The sequence below is a fragment of the Aedes albopictus genome, chromosome 2, assembly GCF_035046485.1.
Source record: "Aedes albopictus strain Foshan chromosome 2, AalbF5, whole genome shotgun sequence".
NCBI lineage: Eukaryota > Metazoa > Arthropoda > Insecta > Diptera > Culicidae > Aedes > Aedes albopictus.
The window spans coordinates 275,481,748-275,505,128 of NC_085137.1; the positions used below are offsets into that span (position 1 = coordinate 275,481,748).

General features: G+C 40.2%; 3 protein-coding genes across 10 annotated transcripts in view; 1 reads left to right on the forward strand and 2 right to left on the reverse strand.

The window, feature by feature from the left end:
• LOC134288987 (uncharacterized) overlaps window positions 1-7,606 on the reverse strand; it is a 47,660-nt gene extending 40,054 nt beyond the window's left edge. Inside the window, exon 1 of the mRNA XM_062854952.1 lies at window positions 7,445-7,606. The gene's annotated coding sequence lies outside the window, so the exon portion shown is untranslated. The remainder of the gene's footprint in view (window positions 1-7,444) is intronic.
• The window catches only part of LOC134288989 (uncharacterized protein K02A2.6-like), a 309,084-nt gene that overhangs the window by 57,386 nt on the left and 228,317 nt on the right, over window positions 1-23,381 (reverse strand). The window lies entirely within an intron of this gene.
• The window catches only part of LOC109622136 (sex determination protein fruitless), a 640,213-nt gene that overhangs the window by 41,122 nt on the left and 575,710 nt on the right, over window positions 1-23,381 (forward strand). For 7 of the 8 annotated variants that reach the window (XM_062854950.1, XM_062854943.1, XM_062854945.1 and 4 more), the window contains exons 2-3: window positions 17,537-17,792; window positions 17,849-18,013. In XM_062854950.1, coding sequence (XP_062710934.1) covers window positions 17,583-17,792; window positions 17,849-18,013 — 375 coding nt within the window. In that variant the 5' untranslated portion in view covers window positions 17,537-17,582. Of the gene's footprint in view, window positions 1-7,613; window positions 7,858-17,536; window positions 17,793-17,848; window positions 18,014-23,381 lie in introns of all 8 variants that reach the window. The other variant, XM_062854944.1, reaches the window with a different exon arrangement.

Sequence of the window (23,381 nt, forward strand, 5' to 3'; positions counted from 1 at the left end):
CGCGACTAGCTGTGTAGGCAGTATACGATACATTTTTTTTTTAATAGAATGAGAAAATCTGCAACAGATACCCAAGAGGTGGTTCCTCGGGTGATGTGGGGATCGACCCACTAAAAACTCATTCTCTCCCTTCCTTACCTTCGCGGTACGCCCGTTAAGGATGACTTCGAGAAGGGGGGGCGTACATGAGTACACTCTAATAGTAAGCGTTCCACCAGCTACCGCCTTAAGTTGTTCACTCTCCCCTGGAGACTCGGGTCCTGGCTAGTACTTAGACTACCCGTTGAACTCAAGCTCCTGAGTGGGGAAGGGGGGCCAACTCAACTAGCTGTTGTTCGGCTCGCCATTTACTCTGTAGTTCAAGTACGATTCGAGAAACCGTGGAAGTAACGGAGTCCCACTTGTCCGCCCCCATACACATCCTTTCAACAATGTTGTCAGTCGACCTTTGCTCCACGAAACGTGGACATTCAAAGAGCACATGCTCCGCGGTCTCGTCGCAGTCTGCACACTCCGGACATGCAGGAGAGCCTGCGTGTCCGAATCTGTGCAGATACCACCTAAAGCACCCATGGCCTAACAATAATTGAGTCAAGTGAAAATTCACCTCGCCATGGGGCCTGCTCGTTCACTTGGACACGCTCGGTATGAGCCTGTGTGTCCATCTACCCTTGCTGGAGGAATCCCATTCGCTCTGCCACTTCAGCATAGACGAGGTTCTGGCGATACGCCTCGCGCCTCTTATGCCGCGTCGGTCGAAGCATTCTTCATCCTCTGCCACCACTAAAGCTATGGGCATCATGCCCGCTAGCACACATACCGCGTCCTTTGAGACCGTGCGGTATGCGCTCACCACCCTAAGGTACATCAGCCTGTGGGTACTCTCAAGTCGCTTCACGTTTCGGTTAACATGCTTTTCTTCATGTATACGATACATGAAGAAAAGCATGTGCTATTTGGATCATTCTCGGCCGCTCTAACGAAATATTTTTTTATTACGTATGGTATTTCAATTACCAAATCAAGATTTTTAATAAAATGTCCCAAAGATTCAATTGAAAAACAATGGATAAAGATTTAGCAACGAACAGATATCATACTTCTTGTTTAAATCCGAAGTGACCTAGGATGCGATAATTGAGCTTTTACCTTGATGCAAGACACTGTGCTTGCTGGAGGGTACATTCTCCGTCACAGAGTTGCTCAGAATTCCTCCGGATTACTCCCGTTTTTATATGGGTGTTGCCTGACTTATCGCAAAATCAAAACAATATTGCCCGATATCTCGTTTTGCTTGCAGTTTTAGGGATGTTTTTCAACTAAATTCGTCGATCACAGGTACAAAGAGTTATTCACAATTTCTCAGAGTTACTCTCGTTTGCAGTGTCTTTCCCCTAGGCTTTTACCTACTTTTATATGTATCCACTCGATTCGGATCAGTGCATATTGTAGCTTTTAATTAGCTCAATTATGCACAATAAAAACAATTGATTCAAATGCATTTCGCATATGCAACTTCACGTGTGCTTCAAGTTGCACCTTCGATTTGATGCAGTGACGCAGTAACCATAACATTGTCTGTGATAATACATAAATCAAAGATGGGTATTGTAGATACTTTGGAGAACTTGAGAAACTTAGCAGAAATGATATTTTGTATATAAAATGACGTGCACATCAACGCAATTATCTCTCAATGAGTTTCAAAATGGTAAATCAATATATTTCAAACGAAATATGACTTCTGCAATAATTAAAATTAACTTGTAAAATTGTTTACAAGACCTTTGCGACTTGTAATCAAAAGTACAAGTCATAGCTAATATTTTATATTTGTAGTTTGTTTATGCAACAGACACTGGTAAATTCTACTAACTTTTTATGCAACAGGAAATCACAAACTGCAAGCTACAAGACTAATATTATTAGTAAAATTTTCATTATGCTACAGGCCCCTGGTTTTACAGCATGGCAAAAACCAGCAAAATTTTGCTGATTTCCAGCGAAATAAAAATAGCGTGTACACTCCTAAAACTTCTGTACCATTCAATAACAAATCTATTTACAGCATTTTTTTTAATATGTAGTTACTTTTTCGCCATCTAGAGCATCATGCAAAGTGTATAGTTTTCGTTTAGAACACGCGACGGGAGTTGTTTAAAACTGATAGACTGTTTACATTATTAGGTGACCACTTTTTCATCAATGTATGCTGAGCCAAATAAATACAGGTTTATTTTGTTTGCTTCTCACCTATCAACATATTTTGTGTTTTACAACTATTTTTCATATATTTTTATAATTAGGATAAAGCATTGTCCAGTTAGAATCCGGACACATGGTATTTATTTTTTATTTATTTTTTTAATTTTGTCAGTGTATTTAAAATATTTTGCTTATAAACTTATTTCACAAATCAAATGAAATTCAAGTGCATTAACATCAATCTGATCAATCGCATTATCAATGAAATTTATGTAATGTATGAACAATACACTCTTGGGCATTGGCTGTATTTGTGTGCCATGGTCTCTGTTGCACCGTTGCAATGTTGACAGCGATCATCATCCGCTCTTCCGATGGTGTAGAGCAGTTTCCGATATGGGCCTTTTTCGTTCACAATCAGGTACAGCTTGCTTTTCTCTGCTGAACTGAAGCGGCGATCGTGAAGAGAGCGCCAGATTGTCTGCCAATCGCATTCTGGGTGAAGTCGCTCCATTCTGGGTGGATCTGTTTGCTCTATGAATCGTTGGTGGATGAGGTCCGAGGAGGGGTTCTGCACTATGTGAGGAGAGAGTTGTCGATAGTGTTGGCAGATTATTTTGAGATCTGGGAGATCTGCTGGGTTAGTTGGAGTAACGTTGGGAATAATGAATGTTCTATAGAAAGGTAAGGATTCAGTTTCACGTAAATGACGGTTTACGAGTAAAGCTGTGTTTTTCAAAGCCGGCAGATGCAATTTCAAGCCGCCTTGGGTCCTATCGCGTCCTAGCTGTTGCATCGGGATACTCGTTGAAACGTTGCTCCACATGAATCTCCTCATCGTTGTTGTTATTTTGGCAGTGTGTACCCCAGACGAAGGCAGGACCGAGGCCAGATACCAGATTTTGGACGTTATGAAAGTATTCAAAAGAATTACTTTCTGATGTAGTGTTAACGATCGCAAGGAATGAAGCCAGGTTCTTCGAGCAAAACTGGCAACCATCGCATCCCAGTTTAACTTTACCATCAGACGAATCGAATTCGCAAAAGTTATACCTAACACCTTGAGCGTGTTGTGTGTAGCTACCCAAGGTATATGTATTGGATTGTTTTCCACGAAGCCGACGTCGATCGATTTTGTTTTGGTTCAGTTTATCTTTGCTCCGGAGACACGTTGGAAGCGGCAGAATATTTCTCTCATCTGCTCCATTCTGCTTACGGATGAGCATATCACTGTAATGTCGTCTGCGTATGCAACAACAAGGTCATCGTTGGAGATATAACACAAACAGGTGCATACTCAGGGGAGAGCCTTGGCGGACGGAACGTTGAATTGCGAAAGGTGCCGAGAGGTGTCCGTTGATGAGCAAACGGGACGACGAAGCATTATCAATCCGTGAGAGCAAGTCGATCAGGTTACGATGAATCCCGAGCGACCTCATGGTTCGATACAGGTATGCATGTCGAACCATGCGCCACGCGGTCTTTTACAGAAAGAGTGGCTTGAACGATGTTCCTTGGAGAATTGGCACATTTCTGTGTTGGGCTAACCAGATGGTGGGCTCTCATCAATTCTTCCAGCCGGACTTTGAGAATCCGGGAGAGGATTTTGAAATCAACGTTGAATAGCGAGATGGGTCTGTATGAGCGGGCAGTCTCGTCGCCGTTCTTCTTTTTAACCAGTACTATGGCGCCATCGACGAAGGAAGATGGAAATTGCCCCGTGAGTGCCTCGTTCAACACCAAGTTGAGTTCACGGTGGATAATATCGAAGGTTCGGGCTCCGGAGATTTCTTTGGTGCACTCGTTCGGATCGCCGTCAGAATTTCGCTGGTGGATATTTCGCTTACGCAGGCTTCGTTAATCTCGCTCGTCGTTTTCGGGAACTACTCTGTCGCACTCGAACAAATCGTCGATCTGCTCATCATTTGCTGGCTCGTTTTCGGTGTAGAGTTCGGTGAAGTAACGCAGTATGTGTTTCTCGATCGCAGTGGATTGCTGTATCATTTCACCTTCTTCACTCCGCAGCTGTGTGATCGTTGTTTTCTTTCTTTTCCTTTCCCCAAGTTGTAAAGATGAGATTTCCTCTCCAGCGACGAAAGTTTCGTTTATTCGCACGAACATCTGTGTGAAGCTGCGCTATAGTTGGAGCATTTTTGCTTTGAGATGGTTGATTGTGGCTAGCATATCGGGATGTCCAGGGAAATTATCGTAGGCTTGTCGTAGCATTGCGTAAAGACGTTGATGGTCATGGTGGAAATTATCATAGGCTAGTTTGGATTTCCACCGAAAAAAGGAAGCAATTCGTGGTTTCGCATAAGATATCCACCATGCCATCCAAGAGCCATGAATTCGGCGCTGTCGGGTCCAGTATTGCCATCGGTAGCGAAAATCTTCGATGTTCTCGGGCGTGAGGAGGTGTGGACGGAGCGACCAGAATCCACGTCCCGGCGCTCTCCCAAGAGAAGGCAGGCATATGCGCATCGTAACCGCTTTGTGATCGGAGAATGAACACACATGAGTATCGGCAGAACGGAGATTATCGCGGAGGCTGAGTTTGTGGTGATGTATGTGTGACCCGATAGTCGTGGGCATAGTTTGACCCACATGACAGACAGCTGAAGTTGTTGGATAGCTGTTCGCAAGGAAGGGCTATCGTTACGACCTGTTGCATCACATCGGCGTAGAACGCAATTAAAATCACCGGCTAGGATGGTATGCGGCGTGTCGTGCCGCAGGTAGTACGCCAGAGTATGGTTAAAAAAAACGTTCTCTTTCGGCTCTCATCGCTGATCCGCTGTGCACATATATACATACGAGGGTGGTGTCTTTTATACGCAGCGCTGTCAATCGACCATCTAATCTAAACTCTTCTCCACGTGTGAGAACTGGATGTAATCCTTCAACGCGATCGCTGCCCCTCTTCGTGCGTGGTCAACATTGCAGATTACATTATATCCAGGCAGGAAGAGCTGCTCGTTTTCTAATTCTTGTAGAAAGATGATATCGGCTTCCATATTGCGTATGAAGTTGCGTAGGGCATCAAGTTTGGTTGGATTAGTTGTTTGTTTGTTTGTTAATGTATTTACGACACTTTACACCTGAAGGGCCAAGGTTGGATTAGTGATGTTATTTATATTTATTATGGCGATGTTATAGCTTGTTAGATCCATTAGTTCATAATGCCTTCATCATGCGAGAAATCTCCGTCGTCGTAGCGTGGTTTCTTGTCCAAATGCCGTCGGGAGCGCCTGCTGCCACTCGATGCAATCGAATCGTCCGTTTCGGCTCCGTCGCTGATCCGATTCAGCTTGTGATGTTGTTGTTGATGCTGTTGAGTTGTTGTCGTCGGCTTCTTAAATGCTGGAGTGAGTACCACGACAGGTACCTTCGTTGCGGTCGAGGTTGAGGCTGCTACAACGGGCTCCGCTGGGATCGCCTGCTTGCTTGTGGCTTTCGTTGTAGTTTGCTTGGTGGAACGAGGTGCGGTAGCTCTGGTTTTTGTCGATTGCTTCGTCACACTGGAGTAGGTTTGCTTTGAGGTTTGGTCTGCTGACAATTTCTGCAGTTGAAGTTTCTTGTTTTGGATACAAGAGGCAGGTGCTGACCGTAGTAGGACAGAAACGTTTCTCCATCATTGACGACATAAGATGGGATGTTTCGCTTCACCAGCATGCGAGCGATCCATACTCCTGTTGATGTTTCACCAAAGGTGTATTGGTCGGTCCACATCTGTTCTCGTACCGAGAGTACCTCACCGAACGAACTCAAGAATTCGGTGATGCACTGTTCGGAGATATCTTCGGGAAGATCGAAGAGTTTTACCTCCACTGCACCATCCTCCATCCGAATTCTGAGCACATGTCGTTGTCCGTCGAGTTCGATGCCGTGCTTCTCACCATGTTCTTCGCAAATTTTCTGCGCTAATTCGCGATCAGTGAATTTAACGAACACGCAGTTCGCACTCCGACTATACTGAATCCGCTGTACTTGATGACGTTGCAGTCCAAGCTCGGTTGCTCCAAAATGGTGTATCTCCTCGTAGCTTGGTCGTTTTGGAACGTTCGCCAAGTCGATACGAAATGTATTTTCGCGCCGCGCCATTTCGCACTTATAACGTACGCGGGAAATATCACTTCTCGACTTCATTCCGCCGTATGCACGACGGTGAAAAAAGAACTCTCGCGAAAAGAAGTAAAACCTTATAAAGCCCGTGTCTTCCGATAACTAGCGATGAGCTATCACGTCTGCTCCGCTTGGAAGATGAGCACAAACTGTTTTTTGTGACGCTCTGAATGATCACAACCAACATTTTTTGCTAGTAGTACGATCATAAACTAATCCTTTTTTAATGATGAAAATTTTCGTCGCTTCTCTTGCAAACGAGTGAAAAGTTATTCCAGTATGCAGACAATCGAAGGGAAAAAATAATAGAGTTAAGAAACTATAGAGGTAAAAGCTCAATTTTTGCATCCCAGATCACTTGGGATTTTAACAAGAAGCATAATAAATGTTGCTAAAGCTTTATACATTCTTTTTCAACCAGTACTTTTAAATCTTTGGGACATTTTACTAAAAATCTAGGTACTTGCAGTACCATACTTTGTAAAAAAATATTTCGTCAGAGCGGCCGAAAATTATCCAAACAGCTTATGCTTTTCTTCATCTATCGTATAAAGAATGCAAAACTTCGGAATAAATGAAGTTATTTCCGGATGTTACGCGGAAAATGCAGAATGTCGGATGAATTTTGACAGGTAAATGAACCAAAACAACTTGTATTTTCATGGTCACTAATATTACAAGTGCTAATAATATTAGTGGAAAATTGAGCTTTTATGCAACACAAATTATTAGCACTTGTAATATTAGTACTTGTAACTTGTAACTTGTAGCTAATATTATTAGCCCGATTATGCTACAGGGCCCAGATCGTAAGCGATTTAACCACTGCTGGATTTCTTGCTGCACTCCGCCGTTTTGTTGGACACCATGGAATTCCGCTCGAGATTCATTCAGATAATGTAAAGAATTTTGCTGGTGCGAAAAACAAGGCGACAAATGAATTGATCGACTCTACAGCATCCTGAATAATAAATCCAGCCAAGAACGCATCGATAATGAGCTAGCGCTCTAAGGAATTTGTTGCAGTTGGGTTTTAAGCTTCTTTCTCATAGTTGAGAGATTCTATAAAATGGTACACTTGACGTGGTGGTCTTCGGCCTTCTGGCCATTCACTCACTTCGATCCCGTCGTCTGGGACCTGGCATCGCTCGACACGATTGAGAACCGTCGATATGATTGCGATCGCGCCACCGTTGCTTTACCGGCTTCATGCCGACGGTCTGGATGTTGAGGTTATCTGCTACACTGCTGTCGTCTCACTTTTTCCGTCTTCTCGTTCTGCCCAGGGTTCTGCCACGGCCATCGAATGATTCCAAGAAGGTGCCCACAGCATTCATCCCGAGCGGAGATATGAATGTGCAGACGTACCAGCGACACAGTGCGTCCTGGAAGATTGGTTTCCTGCCTTCGATCCGATCATGGTGTGACCAAGGGTGTGAACCGCGACGCCATCTGACTTTCAATCGGACATCACCCAACGGCGTCGGGGCAATCACGGCTTCGGCAACCACGACGCTTAACTCCTCCCAAGTAACCAAAAGCATTATATCATAACATTAATTCAATCGTACTATAGTTTAGCTAATGCGAGATAACTTTTATTCTACACCTGTCAAGTAATAAAGCGTGTAATTTACATTATGAAAGCATTGAAGCATTATGGGATTTCGACAGTTCGGTATAGTTTTATAGGAACGTTGTTTAATGCTTCATTGCATTACCATGTTAAAAGCTTTATGGCAATCAATAATGCAAGGATTTATTACATCATACACTCCCGTTCAAAAGTTTGGGGTCACCCCTTCAAAAACATGTCATTTTTTTAGGCCCATATCTCCGCCAATTAGCGTCCGATTTCAAAACCCTAGGTTTTATTTAAAAGATAATAAGTCAAAGAAACTTTGAACATGATTTAAAAGAAACTTTTACAAAAAAAAATTGTTTGTAAACTTAACCCAAAGTTGCCAAATTTTCTAAAAAATAAATATAAACTTACGGCACTGTCGCTGGAAATTATATAATAAGCCAAGAAGCCAAGAAGAATTAAAATTGAATGAAAGATGACAAAGATATCAACAAATCACTTTTCCATGTTTTACGATAGTGACCCCAAACTTTTGGCCGATACAGCATTTTGAGGGGTGACCCCAAACTTTTTGTTGATGACATCAAGGAATAATTTACTTAATAACTTTTTTTTCTAGATTTTTTAGCTAAGTTCTGTAAAAAGCAGTTGAAAGCTAATAGAAAATGGGGGATATTACCGCTCTCATCTTAAAATTTGGTCGACCCAACTTCCAGCGACACTGCCGTAAGTTTATATTCATTTTTTAGAAAATTTGGCTTATTATCTTTTGAATGAAACCTAGGGTTTTGAAATCGGACGCAAATTGGCGGAGATATGGGCCTAAGAAAATGACATGTTTTTGAGGGGGTGACCCCAAACTTTTGAACGGGAGTGTATATGCCTTTACTAATGCTTTCATCGTTGTAAACAAAACCATCAGTTCGAAAAAAATCTGTACAACCTTTTTAAAAACACAACCATTCAAAAGAAAAGAAAAACAAACCCAAATTTCATGGGTTGCTGCATAGAACTTGGATTATCATGCAGATGTTGCTGTTTGAAAATTTATATTGTGTATGGTTTTTATTTTGGTTTCTGATTGGGAAATGAGACAATCAGATGCTGAGGGAACAAAAATTATGTGGGGTTGAGGTATTGGTTTCCTTATTTAACATAGTGTCCCAATTTCATAAAAGAAATGGTAGAAGTGAGCACGTATGAAAACAATAAGAGCAGAATCAACACAGACTAATTTATATCTTTATATTATCTTCGTTTGTGAAATCTATCGGTTCTGTAATCGCTTGATTTCGAATGAGTTTGGGAGAGTAAAATAGCTAAGGCGCTGTCCATAAACTACGTAGACTTTTTTTCGGCCATCTCTGACCCCCCTCCCCCCTCGTAGACTTTTGTTCATACAAAATTTTCGAAATTTGTATGGAGCGTAGACTTTTGCCAGACCCCCCCGTCCTCCCCTAAGAGTCTACGTAGTTTATGGACAGGCCCTAATGGCATTCAAACCCTAGCACAACTTTCCAGAGCTGCTGATAACACAACTCAATAAAGCACGAGCTGAGTATACGTTACTCTATGTTGCACATTTTTCCAGGTGCAAAATACATGGTAGTCGTAGCACAGCGTCAGCGCGTCCGAGTTTCATAGCGGTCCAATTTCAGCAGTCTAGGTTCAATTCCCGAAATGAAAAAAAAAAACATCAGAGTGAGAGTTTAAAAACAGGTAGGAGAAGATAAAAATAGACAGAAAAATGGTGTGACCGCGACGCCATCTCACTTTCAATCGGACATCACCCAACGGTGTCGGGGCAACCACGGCTTCGGCAACCACGACGCTTAAGGCTCAAGCATCCGTCATCATTTTTCGGAAAATAAAAAGCAGTTTGCTCGCTGCAAATCAAAACAAGGATCATGAAAATATATTCACTGCATTATATTCCTCATGTGGGGTACAGTGAATATATTATCATAGCAAAAACTTTTGTTTTGAACGAAAAAACTGCTTTCAAATGTTTGATGATGACGATGATTTCAATGACGAAAAGTTCAACGTTAACGCCAAACTCCTCGTCAGCTTTCGTCCCGAGTCACCTTTTTCTTCCCTTACTAGACGTTTCCCTTTTCGCACCGTTTTGCCGCCAAGCGCTGTCTATAGGATACTGCAAGATGACGTCACGAAGCCGTGCACTGACAGTTCAGCGAGCTTGTTTACATGGACTTAGTCTCTGGCGGAGATCCGGCAAAACTGTTTTTCGATAAAATTTCAGTAAAACGGTAATTATACGATTGGTTTTGTACTAGTAGAGTTGAATATAATCGATATTTCCGTATCATAATGGTTTCGGGACGGAAGACGTGAATTTAATTGTCGCCGCTCGTTTAAAATTCTAACACCTTGTAAACAAGCTCGCTGAAGTGTCAGACAAAGAGAGGTTAGATCAAGTGCTTGCAGTACCATATGGCGTGATGTACTGACAGCATCCAGCGTTGCGTAGATGGAACAGTGGTCGAAGTGTTAGACTTTTCGCGTATAAATGTGTTTGGCGACGAACAAACTTGACAATTGTAACGCTTTCCTTACTGACTGCGGACTGAGCGTTACATTGCTAAGTCCCTGAAAATGCGGAACGAAATATTTCTTTTAAAACCTGCAAACGACTTATGCGCCACTCCTTAATGGTGGTCGTTGGTGGAAGATCTTTCAGGGATGCCCGGCCTGTAACTCCCAATCTGCGGGCGAGTCTGTCCAAACTAATTCAAACCAATTTAGGAACGTACGAAATCAAAATTCACTCAAAATCACCTTAAAAACTTTTATTGTCATTAATAACTACGCAAATTACTTCGGTGGGAGGGCGAAATCCACCTTGCAATTTAAAATTCTATTTATTCGATCGCGAATTCCTTAGTAATTCAATTTAGTTTAATAGTTCATTCGAAATCTAGACCCGGGGTTTTCTTATACAATTGGTTCCTAAATTCAAATTGAGCTCAATTTCTTATTCTACAGTTATCACTGACCTGATTAGACCCTTTTCACCTGTTCGGCTACACAGCTCCTCGACGACGAGACGGGGCAACGAATTTCGCACCTATTTGTGTGGTTAGGTTCTCTCTCCACAAGTATTCTCCCTCGCGCGTGGCGTGTACGCGACTCGCTCACTCTCTCGGCTTGATGAAGAGGGACTCCATCCCCCCTTAGCGTTATGTAATATTCGAATAAACCCCTAAAACCCCTATAGATTACTACACGAATTAATTCTGGCCTGCTTACTCTCACACGAAATTTGACGTTTGAGCGGTGTCGGCACCTCCCAAACGTCAAATTTTCAGTGAGAGTAAGCAGGCCAGAATAAATTCGTGCAGTGGACCATAATTATTATAATATTGATTATAATCAGCATTCGACAAATTGAACCACGATGTCGCTCTCGCCAAATTCCGTAAGTTGGGTATCGGTAATAGTTTGCTGTCCTGGTTACACTCATACCGCACAATAGGTCATATGAATAAAACTGAGTAAATACTACTCAGATCTCTGTGAAGATTCACAGAGATTTGCTCCACGGCTTCACCTAGATTTAGTAAAGAGTATTTACTCAACTTTATTCATATGACCTAATGTTTGTCAAAATTGAAAATCACGCCTCAAGTGTCCCTCAAGGCAGCCATCTTGGACCCTTTTTATTCCTTTTGTACATGAACGACGTGAATTATAAACTAGACTGCTTCAAACTGTCATACGCGGATGACCTAAAACTGTACTACATTATCAAGGGCCAGTTTCTTGCAAAAGCAACTCGCAACATTCGCAAACTGGTGCCATGTTAATCGCATGGTCCTAAATGGGTCCAAATGCTCGATAATTTCATTTGGTCGGAAAAAATCTCTAATTCATTACGATTATTGTCTTGATCACACTGGGAAATCATCAGCAAAATTCAGATCATCTTGCGAAATGTCTAATAATCCACTTATTGTTGCCATCTTCCCATCTTGCCATACATCTGTGATACGTTAGTTGTAGAAATTAGGAAATAATAAAAGCTGAATGCAGGGTTTTTTTTGTAAATTTTTCCCTTTGTAGAATAATTAAATACTTGTAATAATTTGTAAACGATTTATCGCAGCTGTAAGTGAAACAAATCTCTGCTAGGGTTTTTGAATTTGCAAAAAAAAACATTGAATGGAGTGAAAATAAATAATGAAATAATAATGCCTTAAGTCGTTGTATTGCGCACTTGTTAGATCGTTGCTCAAGTATTGCTCTGCAGTTTGGGCACCGACGAACCGACGTGACAGTGGTGATTCAAAACTGTCCCTCCTCAATTTAACGGTCGACCAATAAAACGAGTGAACCCTTCTGTCAAATCAGCGCAGACGCAAACCTGTTCCTATATGAACACACGGGGGTTTGAGATCAAGCTAGCAAACCAACGCGAACCGTTATGTAGATGGCGGTAGTGTTCGGCTATTTTTCATCATGGCGTCGCGGACAACAAATTTGAATTTGTTTGTTCTATCTGTCACGTCGGTTCGTCGGTGGTTTGGGCTCCGTTTTATCAAAATGAAATAGGGTAACGGTTGAATTTTGGACCCCCAGAGGACATTAGTTTGAATTTAAGTCAAAATCAAGCAGATTCAGAGGGTATTTGCACATAATAATGATGTTAGTATATTCGTAAAAGCCTCCACTGTCCGTTAAAAATACCCACAAAGTCATTTCTGGCTGAAAATTTGATGAAAATAACTGATTTTTGAAGCATCAGTTTTCACTGTTTTGGACACCCCAATATATTTTGGACCCTCCTCAGTATAGTGTATCGCGCCACTTGGGCGGTGGCTTCTATATTCGTCTGTTTTCCACTATAACTCAGTCAATTTTGAACCAATTGACTTGAAATGTTGTACACGGGTAAATACTATACCTATCTCACCACATTCCAAAAGTTGTGTCAATTGGTTCAAATTTGAATGAGTTATAGTGGCAAACAGACGAATATAGAAGCCACCGCCCAAGTGGCGCGATTCCCTATATGTATTTTGGACACCCGGTGTTTAAACTCGTTTGAAACTATTTTGGAACATTTTGCCGCTTGAATATGCTGGATCACATCCTGATTACTTGATTGACAAAGGCTGATTAGACGAACATTGCGAATTTAATGCGCTAGAATGATAAACATTTTTGTTTACATCTGCAAGTTTCCTCAACACCGCAATCTCTTTTTGTAAACATGAACGACACTCGCACGGATGACAAGATTGACAAAAAATAATTTCAAGGCAAATAAGGATATTTCCAGTAAGGAAATGATTGCTGCCCCTGCAGAGCAATCTTATTTAGCGAATGATTGTAAAAATTTCCGTCATCCTATCATTAAACCTGTGTAAGTTGTGATAATGCGACCCAGGGGGTCCAAAATATATGGGGGTCCAAATTATATTGGTTACCCTACAGCGTATCGAGGCGGTACAACGAAAGTTTATTGGCTTTACTTTGCGTTTTCTCGTTTGGCAAAACCCCTTGAATCTGCCAAGTTATCCAAGTCGTTGCAAACTCATAAACTTGGAGCTTCTGCATGATAGAAGGAACGTCGCTAAAGCCTGCTTCATATCCGACCTTCTTCAAAATCAGATCGACTGCTCTTCGTTGCTTGGTCAGATTGGAATTCACATTCCAAGTCGGTCTCTTCGTTCCTATTCTTTTCTATCTATTCGCCATGTCAGAGCCAATTACATTATAAATGAGCCGATGCAGAGCATGTGCCGTGTTTTTAATAGTTGTTTTGCTGTTCTTGATTTCAATGTTTCTCGTGTAGTGTTTAAGCATAGAATGTGTAAGATCTACTCATAAGTGCATAATTTCTAGACTACACCAAAAATGTGTAACAGTAATACATTCGCAAAAACATCTCGTAGACTCTTCTAGATGCGAAATGTCGATATTTTTTGTTTACCAAGGTCACTAGTAAACCTAGCTAGATTGCCCTACGAAAATTGTTGCGAATTTCACGACTTTGTGGACGCAGGAGCTGATTGTGTGAATGTGCAAGGGTTACACATTTTTGGTGTAGTCTGAAAATCATGCACTTTAGTGCTGAGCGGTCTTAGCGTGTTGGTCGTGACCATCCCATGACGATGAACAAGTAGGTCTTTTAATCGTCACAAGATATTGTCGTCGCGGTTGAAATCCGAAGTTTCCCCACATCCGACAATCGAATTTTCTCAAAATCCATACGTGAAACCTAACGTCGGACGTAGTGCGCTGGACAGCGGACCTGGCCCTCTATCCAGCGCACTGTGCCCGACGTACGTCCGACACACGGTTTAGGAGAAAAATCGATTTTCGCGTGTCAAAATTTCCGATTTTCAACTGCACGAACAATAAGACGAGCACTCGCACACTTCGTCATGTCATTAGGCAATCTAGCGTTCATCACCCTTCTCTCTCAAGCAGTCACAGGAAATAGCAATTCTTTGTTCAATATTGTCATACGGAAACGTTTCCGTATGAAAACAAACCTATCCTCCTCGGGAGCGAAACAGAGAAAGGTGATCAAACGTCAGATAGCCTTATGCCTGGTTTAGACTGTTCAACTGAGATGAGCATCTGAGTTGCAAACTTCTCAAACATGTTCAATCCAATGGAACGACGTGTTTAGACTGAGCAAATGACTTGAGTGTCCACTTGCAAGATGTTGAATGCATCTCAGTTGAAGCAAGTGTTTACATTGTTCAACTCGTGCGGTTCGTAAGCAAACTGAATTGAATTCAGCCCATTTGACAGATGACTTGAATTCAACTCACATGAATCGCGGGTTCAGACGGGGCAAGTGAGATGATTTCGTTTGGCTTGAACCAAAAAGTTCAACATGTTCAACTTTCGTTCAAGTCAAGTCAGTTGCTCAAGTGAGATGAATGGTGGTGTTTACACATTCAATTCACATTCAATTGGGCACTTTCCATTGACTTGAATCAAGTCACTTGCACCGCGTCGTCACATGCAGTCGCGAAAATCAAGCGTCATGACAAAAACTTCCATATTGTTTTGAAATTAAAACTTTCACCTGGACCAAGCAAACTTAGTCAATTATCTTTGAAACATGCGTAATAATTTAAAATTCTTTCTTAGGCAAAGTTGTGGCCTCTGTTCCACTCTACAATTCGTTCTCTGACATCAAACTTCTATCTCTTATCGTTTTGTTGCAATTTCGATTTAAACATCGCATTTCAGATCATAAATTTGCAACTGTCATGGAAATCACTTTTTTGAGCAGTGTGCCGCACATTTATAAATCAAAATTGCAAGAAAACGATACTAGCTCTTATTTGAGTTTGGTGTCAAAGAACGAATTGTAGAGTGTAACAGGGGCCACAACTTTGCCTAAGAAAGAATTTTAATTTATTACGCATGTTTCAAAGATAATTGATAAAAACCAATAAAAATACGCTATTTTTTGTTTTTTTGCTCTAGCAAACTTAGTTATTTAACTAAACCAATCGATTCAAAGATTACATTTGATAGAAAATTCAATAATCTTCCGAATAAGGGTAAAAAAACTTCGATAAGTTTAACCATTTTCAAGCTATTGCCAGTTAAGGGAATAAGAGTAAAAAACATGGGAAGTTCAATAACTACGTAACGGTTGAAATTTGACCATATGCGTAGAACAATTTTTTTCACCATTTATGGTCCTCTATCACCCTTTAAAAAGTTGGCACTCAGGAACCAAACACCCTGTATAGAGAGGACATATATTCTTGATTTAAAGGATTTTTTTTAATTCCTGTTCGGGTCTGTCACCGCGACCAGTTTTTAGATCTATTGTGACATTACCCGTATCCTTAGTGTAGTGCATGTCGCATTACTCAATTGCCAATTGCCAAAAAGGCAATAAAGTGTCGATTTTGATACAGTTTTTGTTTTGCTTTCTTAGAAATTTATAGAAATTTATAGAAAACAAAACAAGAGCACTGATAACACTAGTGTACAGCATTTTTGGTGTAGAATCATGCCCTGAGTTCGAAAACGCGAAGGAAAAAATTACAGTAGAGCGGATTTTTTTTCGACTTTTCAAACAAGGTTGATGATTTTAAATCGATTTTTGTTCTATTTTTAACCTTCCGTAACTCGCGCGGTTGGCTACCTGCGTCAGCACCACGCTAACGCTGAGTACAAAAAGCGAGATTTTTTCAAGGTGTTGTACAAAATACAACAGCGCGATCGCTCGAGGGTTAAGCAAAGTCGCTCACTTCAAACATCTCATTCTCCGTAATCAATGCTCCGATTGAGCTGAATTTTTTACTGTAACTCGCCTACATATGATATGTCAAATAAACGTTTAGAAAGAATTTTGAAATTGTTTTTGTGTTATTGAAAAAAATACACTTGTTCATATATTTTTGGAAATTTTGCTAAAATTTAAGGAGATCGTTTCTAAAACTTGCCAATATCTTGAATTTCATCAATCTGACGCAAAACCTGCATTCAAATGATCAAATGGTATTGTATTCAGCTTTTAATTTATGGAAAAAGATTTAAAATTGGTTGAACAAAACGCAAGATATTTGAATTATACACTCAGCGAAAAAACTAGCGAAATTCATCGAAATACCTTATGAAAATATGCTATAACTAATTCTTATGGATGACATAAGAAAACCTTATAAAAAATGATCGTGCTTGCTATGACAAATTTCATGAGATAGACTTATGAAAAGAACAAAAAAATCCTAAAATGATGCAGACTGGATTCGATCCATGAACGTCGGGATCGCCGAGCCCGTGTTTTATCCACACGGCTACCGACGCTTGAGAATACCTTGTTGCTAAACATGAATAAAAGCCCAGCTGTGAGACGATTTTACGTCATAGAGTGACCTTATGAAATTCATCCGAATCATTATTAATTATTTAATGGCCGTTTCATAAGTTGGGCCTTATGGAAGACTTAAGGTTATTTGGCTGAGTGTAGTAAATTCCATATTTTAAAAAGTTATAAAACTCGATATTGAGCTAAAACTCAAAAGCTGTTCTACTTAAAATTTTTTGAAGCACGGTTTCGAAATCAGCGCTAAATTGTGCTTCAAAAATTTTGGTCGTTGACAGAAGTTCACGACTTTCGTTTTATTTTGTAAACTAGTGTAATTGGCCATGCATCGGAAACCTAGCATCACCCTTGTTCACCGCTAAATTCCCCCAGTAAGAAGACCCGGGTTTTAACATTAGCAGCAATACCATTCCAATAATGGAACATGTGTTCAGTGATAAGGATTCTAGTATGTTCCTTGCGTACTAGCACTTTCCAGTCTTCGAAGAGTTAGTACATACATGGATCCGTAACCCAATTTGATTTCCTTTGCATTGATTTTAGCCTCAGACGGTGAGGTTTTTAACGTTTTTAACTACATGCAAAGTAAAGTTGGTAAACTTGGTTTTATTCAAAAACTGGAAGTCATCACAACACCAGTAGCAAGTACTAAATACTATAATGTGGAAAATTACCATAATCAGAATTTTTCAATACGTAATTTTTTTACAAGTGCATATACTTTAACATGTTCATATCGTCATATCGAATCATTATCACGGCGTTTCTCATAGTCATTATTTATATACTTTCAGGCTCTTATTAGTAATTATTGTTGAGTATCAAAATCTATACCAAAACATGGATGCCAAAGCCTCAAATGCAATACCTACTGTTTATCCTTCAACACCGCCATATTCCAAAGGCGCTCGATCTTCGCATCAATATTTCAGCCTTAGGTGGAATAACTACCAATCTAATATGACGTCCGTCTTTCATGAACTATTGGAAACACAGTCATTTGTTGACGTCACGTTGGCTTGTGAATACAACTCCCTCAAAGCACACAAGGTTTGATATAAGAAAAAGGTTTATTATAATATTATTGAAAAACTATTTACTTTTAGGTGGTGCTTTCAGCATGTTCTGCATATTTCCAAAAAATACTGCTTGACAACCCTTGTAAACATCCTACCATCATTTTACCATCGGATATATGTTTCTCAGATTTGCAATTCATCATCGAGTTTGTTTATCGAGGAGAAATCGACGTATCGGAGGCTGAACTACAGGTATGTTAGTAAATTAGATAGCATGGTTTAGCCAGAACCAGGGGCGTTTAATTTCGTTTCAATGAGACACTTTCATGCAACATTTGAATGAGTCACTTTATCTGTTTGACACACTATTCGAGTCTTTCTTTTCGATTCGGAAACCGTTCTCATTCATCGTAGCACTCGGTAGTCTCTCTTCGGGGTGGCGTTGCTTGTGCTTCACTCGGAAGGGCAGTAGTGTCTCACTCTTGCGCGTTAGTCTCTCAATGGTTACAGGCGCCGGTTAATTGGATTTAAGCGGTCGAACTTGTGCACCTTTTTCATAAAACATAATGATCATTCTATTGGCGTGAACCACTATTTGAAAAATTGTTTTAAATACCGTCAAACGGGGTGACTTGCAACGGCGGGATGACTTGCAACACTTGATGTCTCCTGTCTATGCTTATCAACAAAACATAAAAATCGGACGTTCACGTACCAAAACTCAGTTGAACTATGAAGTGCACATACTATCTAAGTAGTAGCCACGATTTTTACTTTTATGAAAATAGTTCCAATAAAATATTCATAAATTTGACATTAGTCTGAAAAAGTTACAAAAATGTGAGCCTCGAATCGTTACATGCAAAAGAATGAAAACAAAATTTCCCAAAAATAATATTCTATATGCGGATTCTATGCATAATGAGCTATATGAATTTCCATTTTACTTTATAAAAATATTACAATATCTTTGTTATATTCATATGTTTTGAAATATTGTACCTAGACGGGGTGACTTGCAACACTCATTTTCTTAACAATTCAAAGTCCAGAAACACAAAATATTGTTGTTTAACTAATAATTCACCAGCAAAAGTCTGAAGGATCATCATATGAACTGAAAAATACATTAAAACATGTTAAATTAACAATTAGTAACTTGGTGTTTTTGAGCCCAATATTTCCATATAAAAATTCACAATTCAATTTCCTATGTAAAAACAAATGTAAAAATAAGTATGTCAGCCCAAACAATATCACAATAGTAGCAAGAATACTTATCAAATATGCTCGAAACTAAAAATTAATATCTGCTTGTTTGAAAAGGGATTTACATTGGGTGCTGCAAGTCCCCCCGCACGACGTCTTGTATCAAAAACGACCTTATTTGACTTTCTCAACATAAAAAGAATATATCAATCTATAATTTGTTCACTCTATTTTATAGAGGGGCCGGCTATTAAAACTATTACAAATAGTTTGAATTTTAAAATTGAGTTTAATCAACATTTTTTGTTAGTTGAAGCTAAAAAGTGTTGCAAGTCACCCCGTTTGACGGTAGTGTTTTTAGCACATTGAAAATTTTCAATGACCCACAATTGAAACGAAAATCCAAAGTGTTTCACTTCAATTTTCAAACACACTTGTTTTAGTAGCAATAATGAACGAGCGTGTTGCAGTGTGAGTTATGAAGCATCGCAGCAGTCCCGTCGCATGGGAAACGATTTGCTACAGCTTTCGTGCGTCATGTTTTCCTTTCGAAATTGCACGTCCCTGGCCAGAACAATAAAAATTCCAGATATGTATCGTTTAAGCAGTTACAAACCATCCTTGTTGTCAATGCTCTATTGAAGTTGCTCTGTGTGCAGCTCCATTTGCATTTTGTAACGGCTAGTTTTTTTTTCTCTGGTCGGGACATAAACCACTGCGACCAGTTTTTATTTATTTATTTATTTTTAATATAATGAGAAAATCTGCAACAGATACCCAAGAGGTGGTTCCTCGGGTGATGTGGGGATCGACCCACTAAAAACTCATTTTCTCTCTTCCTTACCTTCGCGGTACGCCCGTTAGGGATGACTTCGAGAAGGGGGGGACCGTACATGAGTACACTCTAATAGTAAGCGTTCCACCAGCTACCGCCTTAAGTTGTTCACTCTCCCCTGGAGGCTCGGGTCCTGGCTAGTACTTAGACTACCCGTTGAACTCAAGCTCCTGGATGGGGAAGGGGGGCCAACTCAACTAGCTGTTGTTCGGTTCGCCATTTACTCTGTAGTTCAAGTACGATTCGAGAAACCGTGGAAGTAACGGAGTCCCACTTGTCCGCTCCCATACACATCCTTTCAACAATGTTGTCAGGCGTGATATCTCTACCGCATACCTCCTGCATACTCAACCTTTTCTCCACGAAACGTGGACATTCAAAGAGCACATGCTCCGCGGTCTCGTCGCAGTCTGCACACTCCGGACATGCGGGGAAGCCTGCGTGTCCGAATCTGTGCAGATACCACCCATGGCCTGACAGAAATTGAGTCAAGTGAAAATTCACCTCGCCATGGGGCCTGCTCGTCCACTTGGACACGCTCGGTATGAGCCTGTGTGTCTATCTACCCTTGCTGGAGGAATCCCAGGCATATTCTACGTGGCTTCCGAATTTCAGCTTATCGTCGATCATGACCCCCAATTGGCTTCTTTAGCGGTGTTGAGATAATTCCATATTCTGAATCTGCATGCAAAACTGAGCCGAAATCCAAATTTTCATGAATTTTGATGACCGGGAACCTATTTACAGGGTGTCTACTACCTGGAAAAACCTGGAAAACCGGGAATCCTCAGGGAATTTTATTTAACATGGAAAAACCTGGAATACTCAGGGAATATCGTGATGACTCAGGGAAATTTTGGACCAATGAAAAAAAAAATGAAAATGAAAAAAATTGGGTCGGTTTTTCCAGAAATTCTGTCAGCGTTTCTTTCTGGAATTTCTTTGGAAATACCTCTTGAAATTTTTCCCAGAATTTTTTTTACTAGATTTCTTCCGTATTTTTTCACGCCATTTGTCTTGGTATTCCGTTTTGAATTCCTTCCGGATTCCTAACAGCATTTTTCCTAGATTCGAACATTTCTTTCCGGGATTCGTCCTTGAGAATCTTCCGCAGTTCCGATTGATTTTTTTCTGGAATTTTTACGGGGATCATGGTGAATTTCTCTAGAAAGTTTCCTAATATTGCTCCCGTGGGTTCTAACAGGATTCATCCCGAGATCTCCACAACAGTTTCTCTAAGGATATACCGCAGATATTGTTGCGGAATTTCTGTTAGAGTTTCTCTCGGAATTCCTCTTGAAGGTGTTATTCCTAAGATTTCTACTAAAGGTCCTCCAACGTTTTAATGAGTTTTGCACTTATTTTCTGCGGGAACTCTTTCCGGGATTTCTTCCGAAGTCTCCTGTGATTTCGTCAAGATATTTCCGAAAGCATTCTTCTCCTTGGATTTCCACAGAAGTTTCAGCTGGTATATATCCCAAATGTTGTCGCGGGATTTCTTTTGAGATTTCTCGGAGCTTCTCAGAGAAAGATTCCTCCCGGTGTTGATTCTGGGATATCTCAGAGATTTTCTAAATTTATCCTGGACTTTCTCCTTAGATGTTTTAGAGAGTCTTCTGGGATTTCTGCAGGAGATACTGCTGGTGTTTCTTATAAAGTTCGTTCCGTGATTTTTTTCGGATATTTTCCAAAACTTTTCCTTGTAGTTGAATATCTAATTTCTTGCAGTGATCCACCTGAGATTATTTTCTTACAGAATTTCATATTTCCAGAGCTCTTCCCGGAACCTCTACCAGAAATTATCCCGAGATTATGGATGCTCCTCTTTGGATTTTTTTTTAAAAAATTACTCTCGGAGTTCTTACTGGATTTTTTCCAAGAGTTTTTTCTCGGAATATCTGCTGGGATAACTTACGAGATTTCTTGTAGAAAATTCTTCCTTGAGAAGTATCTGAAAGAATCTCGGTCAAATTTTGCGAAAATCTTTGCAAAGACGTATCGAGAGGAACTAAGGAAGAAATCCTGAGAGAAAATGGTATGTCTCGGCAAAAAGTTCTGGGACCAATCCCAGGAGGAAATATTAAGGAAATTTAAGGAGGAGCTCTGAAAACCTCTAAAATTAATCCCGAGAGAAACTAGGTGCGAAATCCCGCAAGGAAATCCACGAGGAATATCTGGAAACTGCCTTGGTAAAAAAATCCCTAGAAGAACTTTTGCAAAAATCCCTAGAGAAACTCTTGGAAAACTGTCCCGAAACTACTAAGAGAAATTCCTGGCAGAACTTAGGAAAACATTTGGAAAGATCTACAGGAGGAATCCAGCGAGAAACTCTGAAAAAAGTCCCGGGGTACGTACTCTAAGTAAATAGTTAGCAGAATATCAGAAATGCGTAAAAACCTCTGGATGTACTTGGGAAAACTGGAGAAAGCCAGAAAAGAATATTTTTGATAATTTCAAGAGAAAACTGCGAGAAACTGGAAACGAATTTAAATCAGGAACTCTGGACGGATTTAAATTTCAACGCGGACGGGTAGAATTTCGAAATCTCATTACTACACCACCAGCACAGTTCAAACATCCAAGTTCAAATTCAAAACTGTGTATGGAATTTAACTGTCGCATACTGCCTATGACCGCATATCAGTCCCATATTTGCTGGATTTCCTATTCATATGGGACAGTTATGCGATCATAGGGAGTAGAGTCTGTGGAATTACTGATTGAACTCCTGAATGTTTTTTTCCTGATTTTTTAGAGTATTTGGATGTCATTGTAGGTGGAAATGTCAGAGCATTTTTTTGCAATTAACCCAAAAGAACCTTGGGAAAAGATTAAAAATAATCCTCAACAGATTTTTCCATTATTTTCGAAAGATTTTTGTTGAACAGTTCTTTAAAAAAATGCAACGATTTAGTGGAATCTCCTGAACAATAAATCTTGCACATTTTTCCTTAAATTTTTATTTTAAGTTTTGAGGATATTATTGTATAATTTTTTAGAAGTATAGAAATTTTATAAAAATTATGCTAATTTTTGATTTATTAATATTTGAAATTTCTCTCTGGAAAAACCTGGAAAACTCAGGGAATTTTATTTTGTCTTATGAGTAGACACCCTGATTTAATAATCAATTTGAAGTTTGTATGGGAGCGATTTGTCGAATCACCCCTCGTCGCATTTTGTACTGGGTGGAGCTGTCAAACAGTTGCCTAGCTGTCAAAAGGTGATTTCAAAAAATCTCTTTGAAATCGATTTTACGTATCAAAATAAAGTTCTAAAAATCTGAAAAAAATCAAAGTGGCTCAGAAAAAGGCGCTCTTTCGCATAAAATCAGAAAATTGATACATTTTTCTTCATTTAAAAACCCAATTGCTTCAGTGAGCGCTTAGAGTTGATCGTGCATCCACCTGTGGTGACCACTGCCTGCTGTTCAGACTTGCGGTTGTTCACCACCACCACCTCCGTTTTGTGGTGCGCGAGTGCCAAATGTCTCGACCTCATCCAATCCTCCACTATGCCAATTGCGTGAGTTGCTGTCAGTTCCACTTCCTCTATCGACTCGCCGTATACCACAAG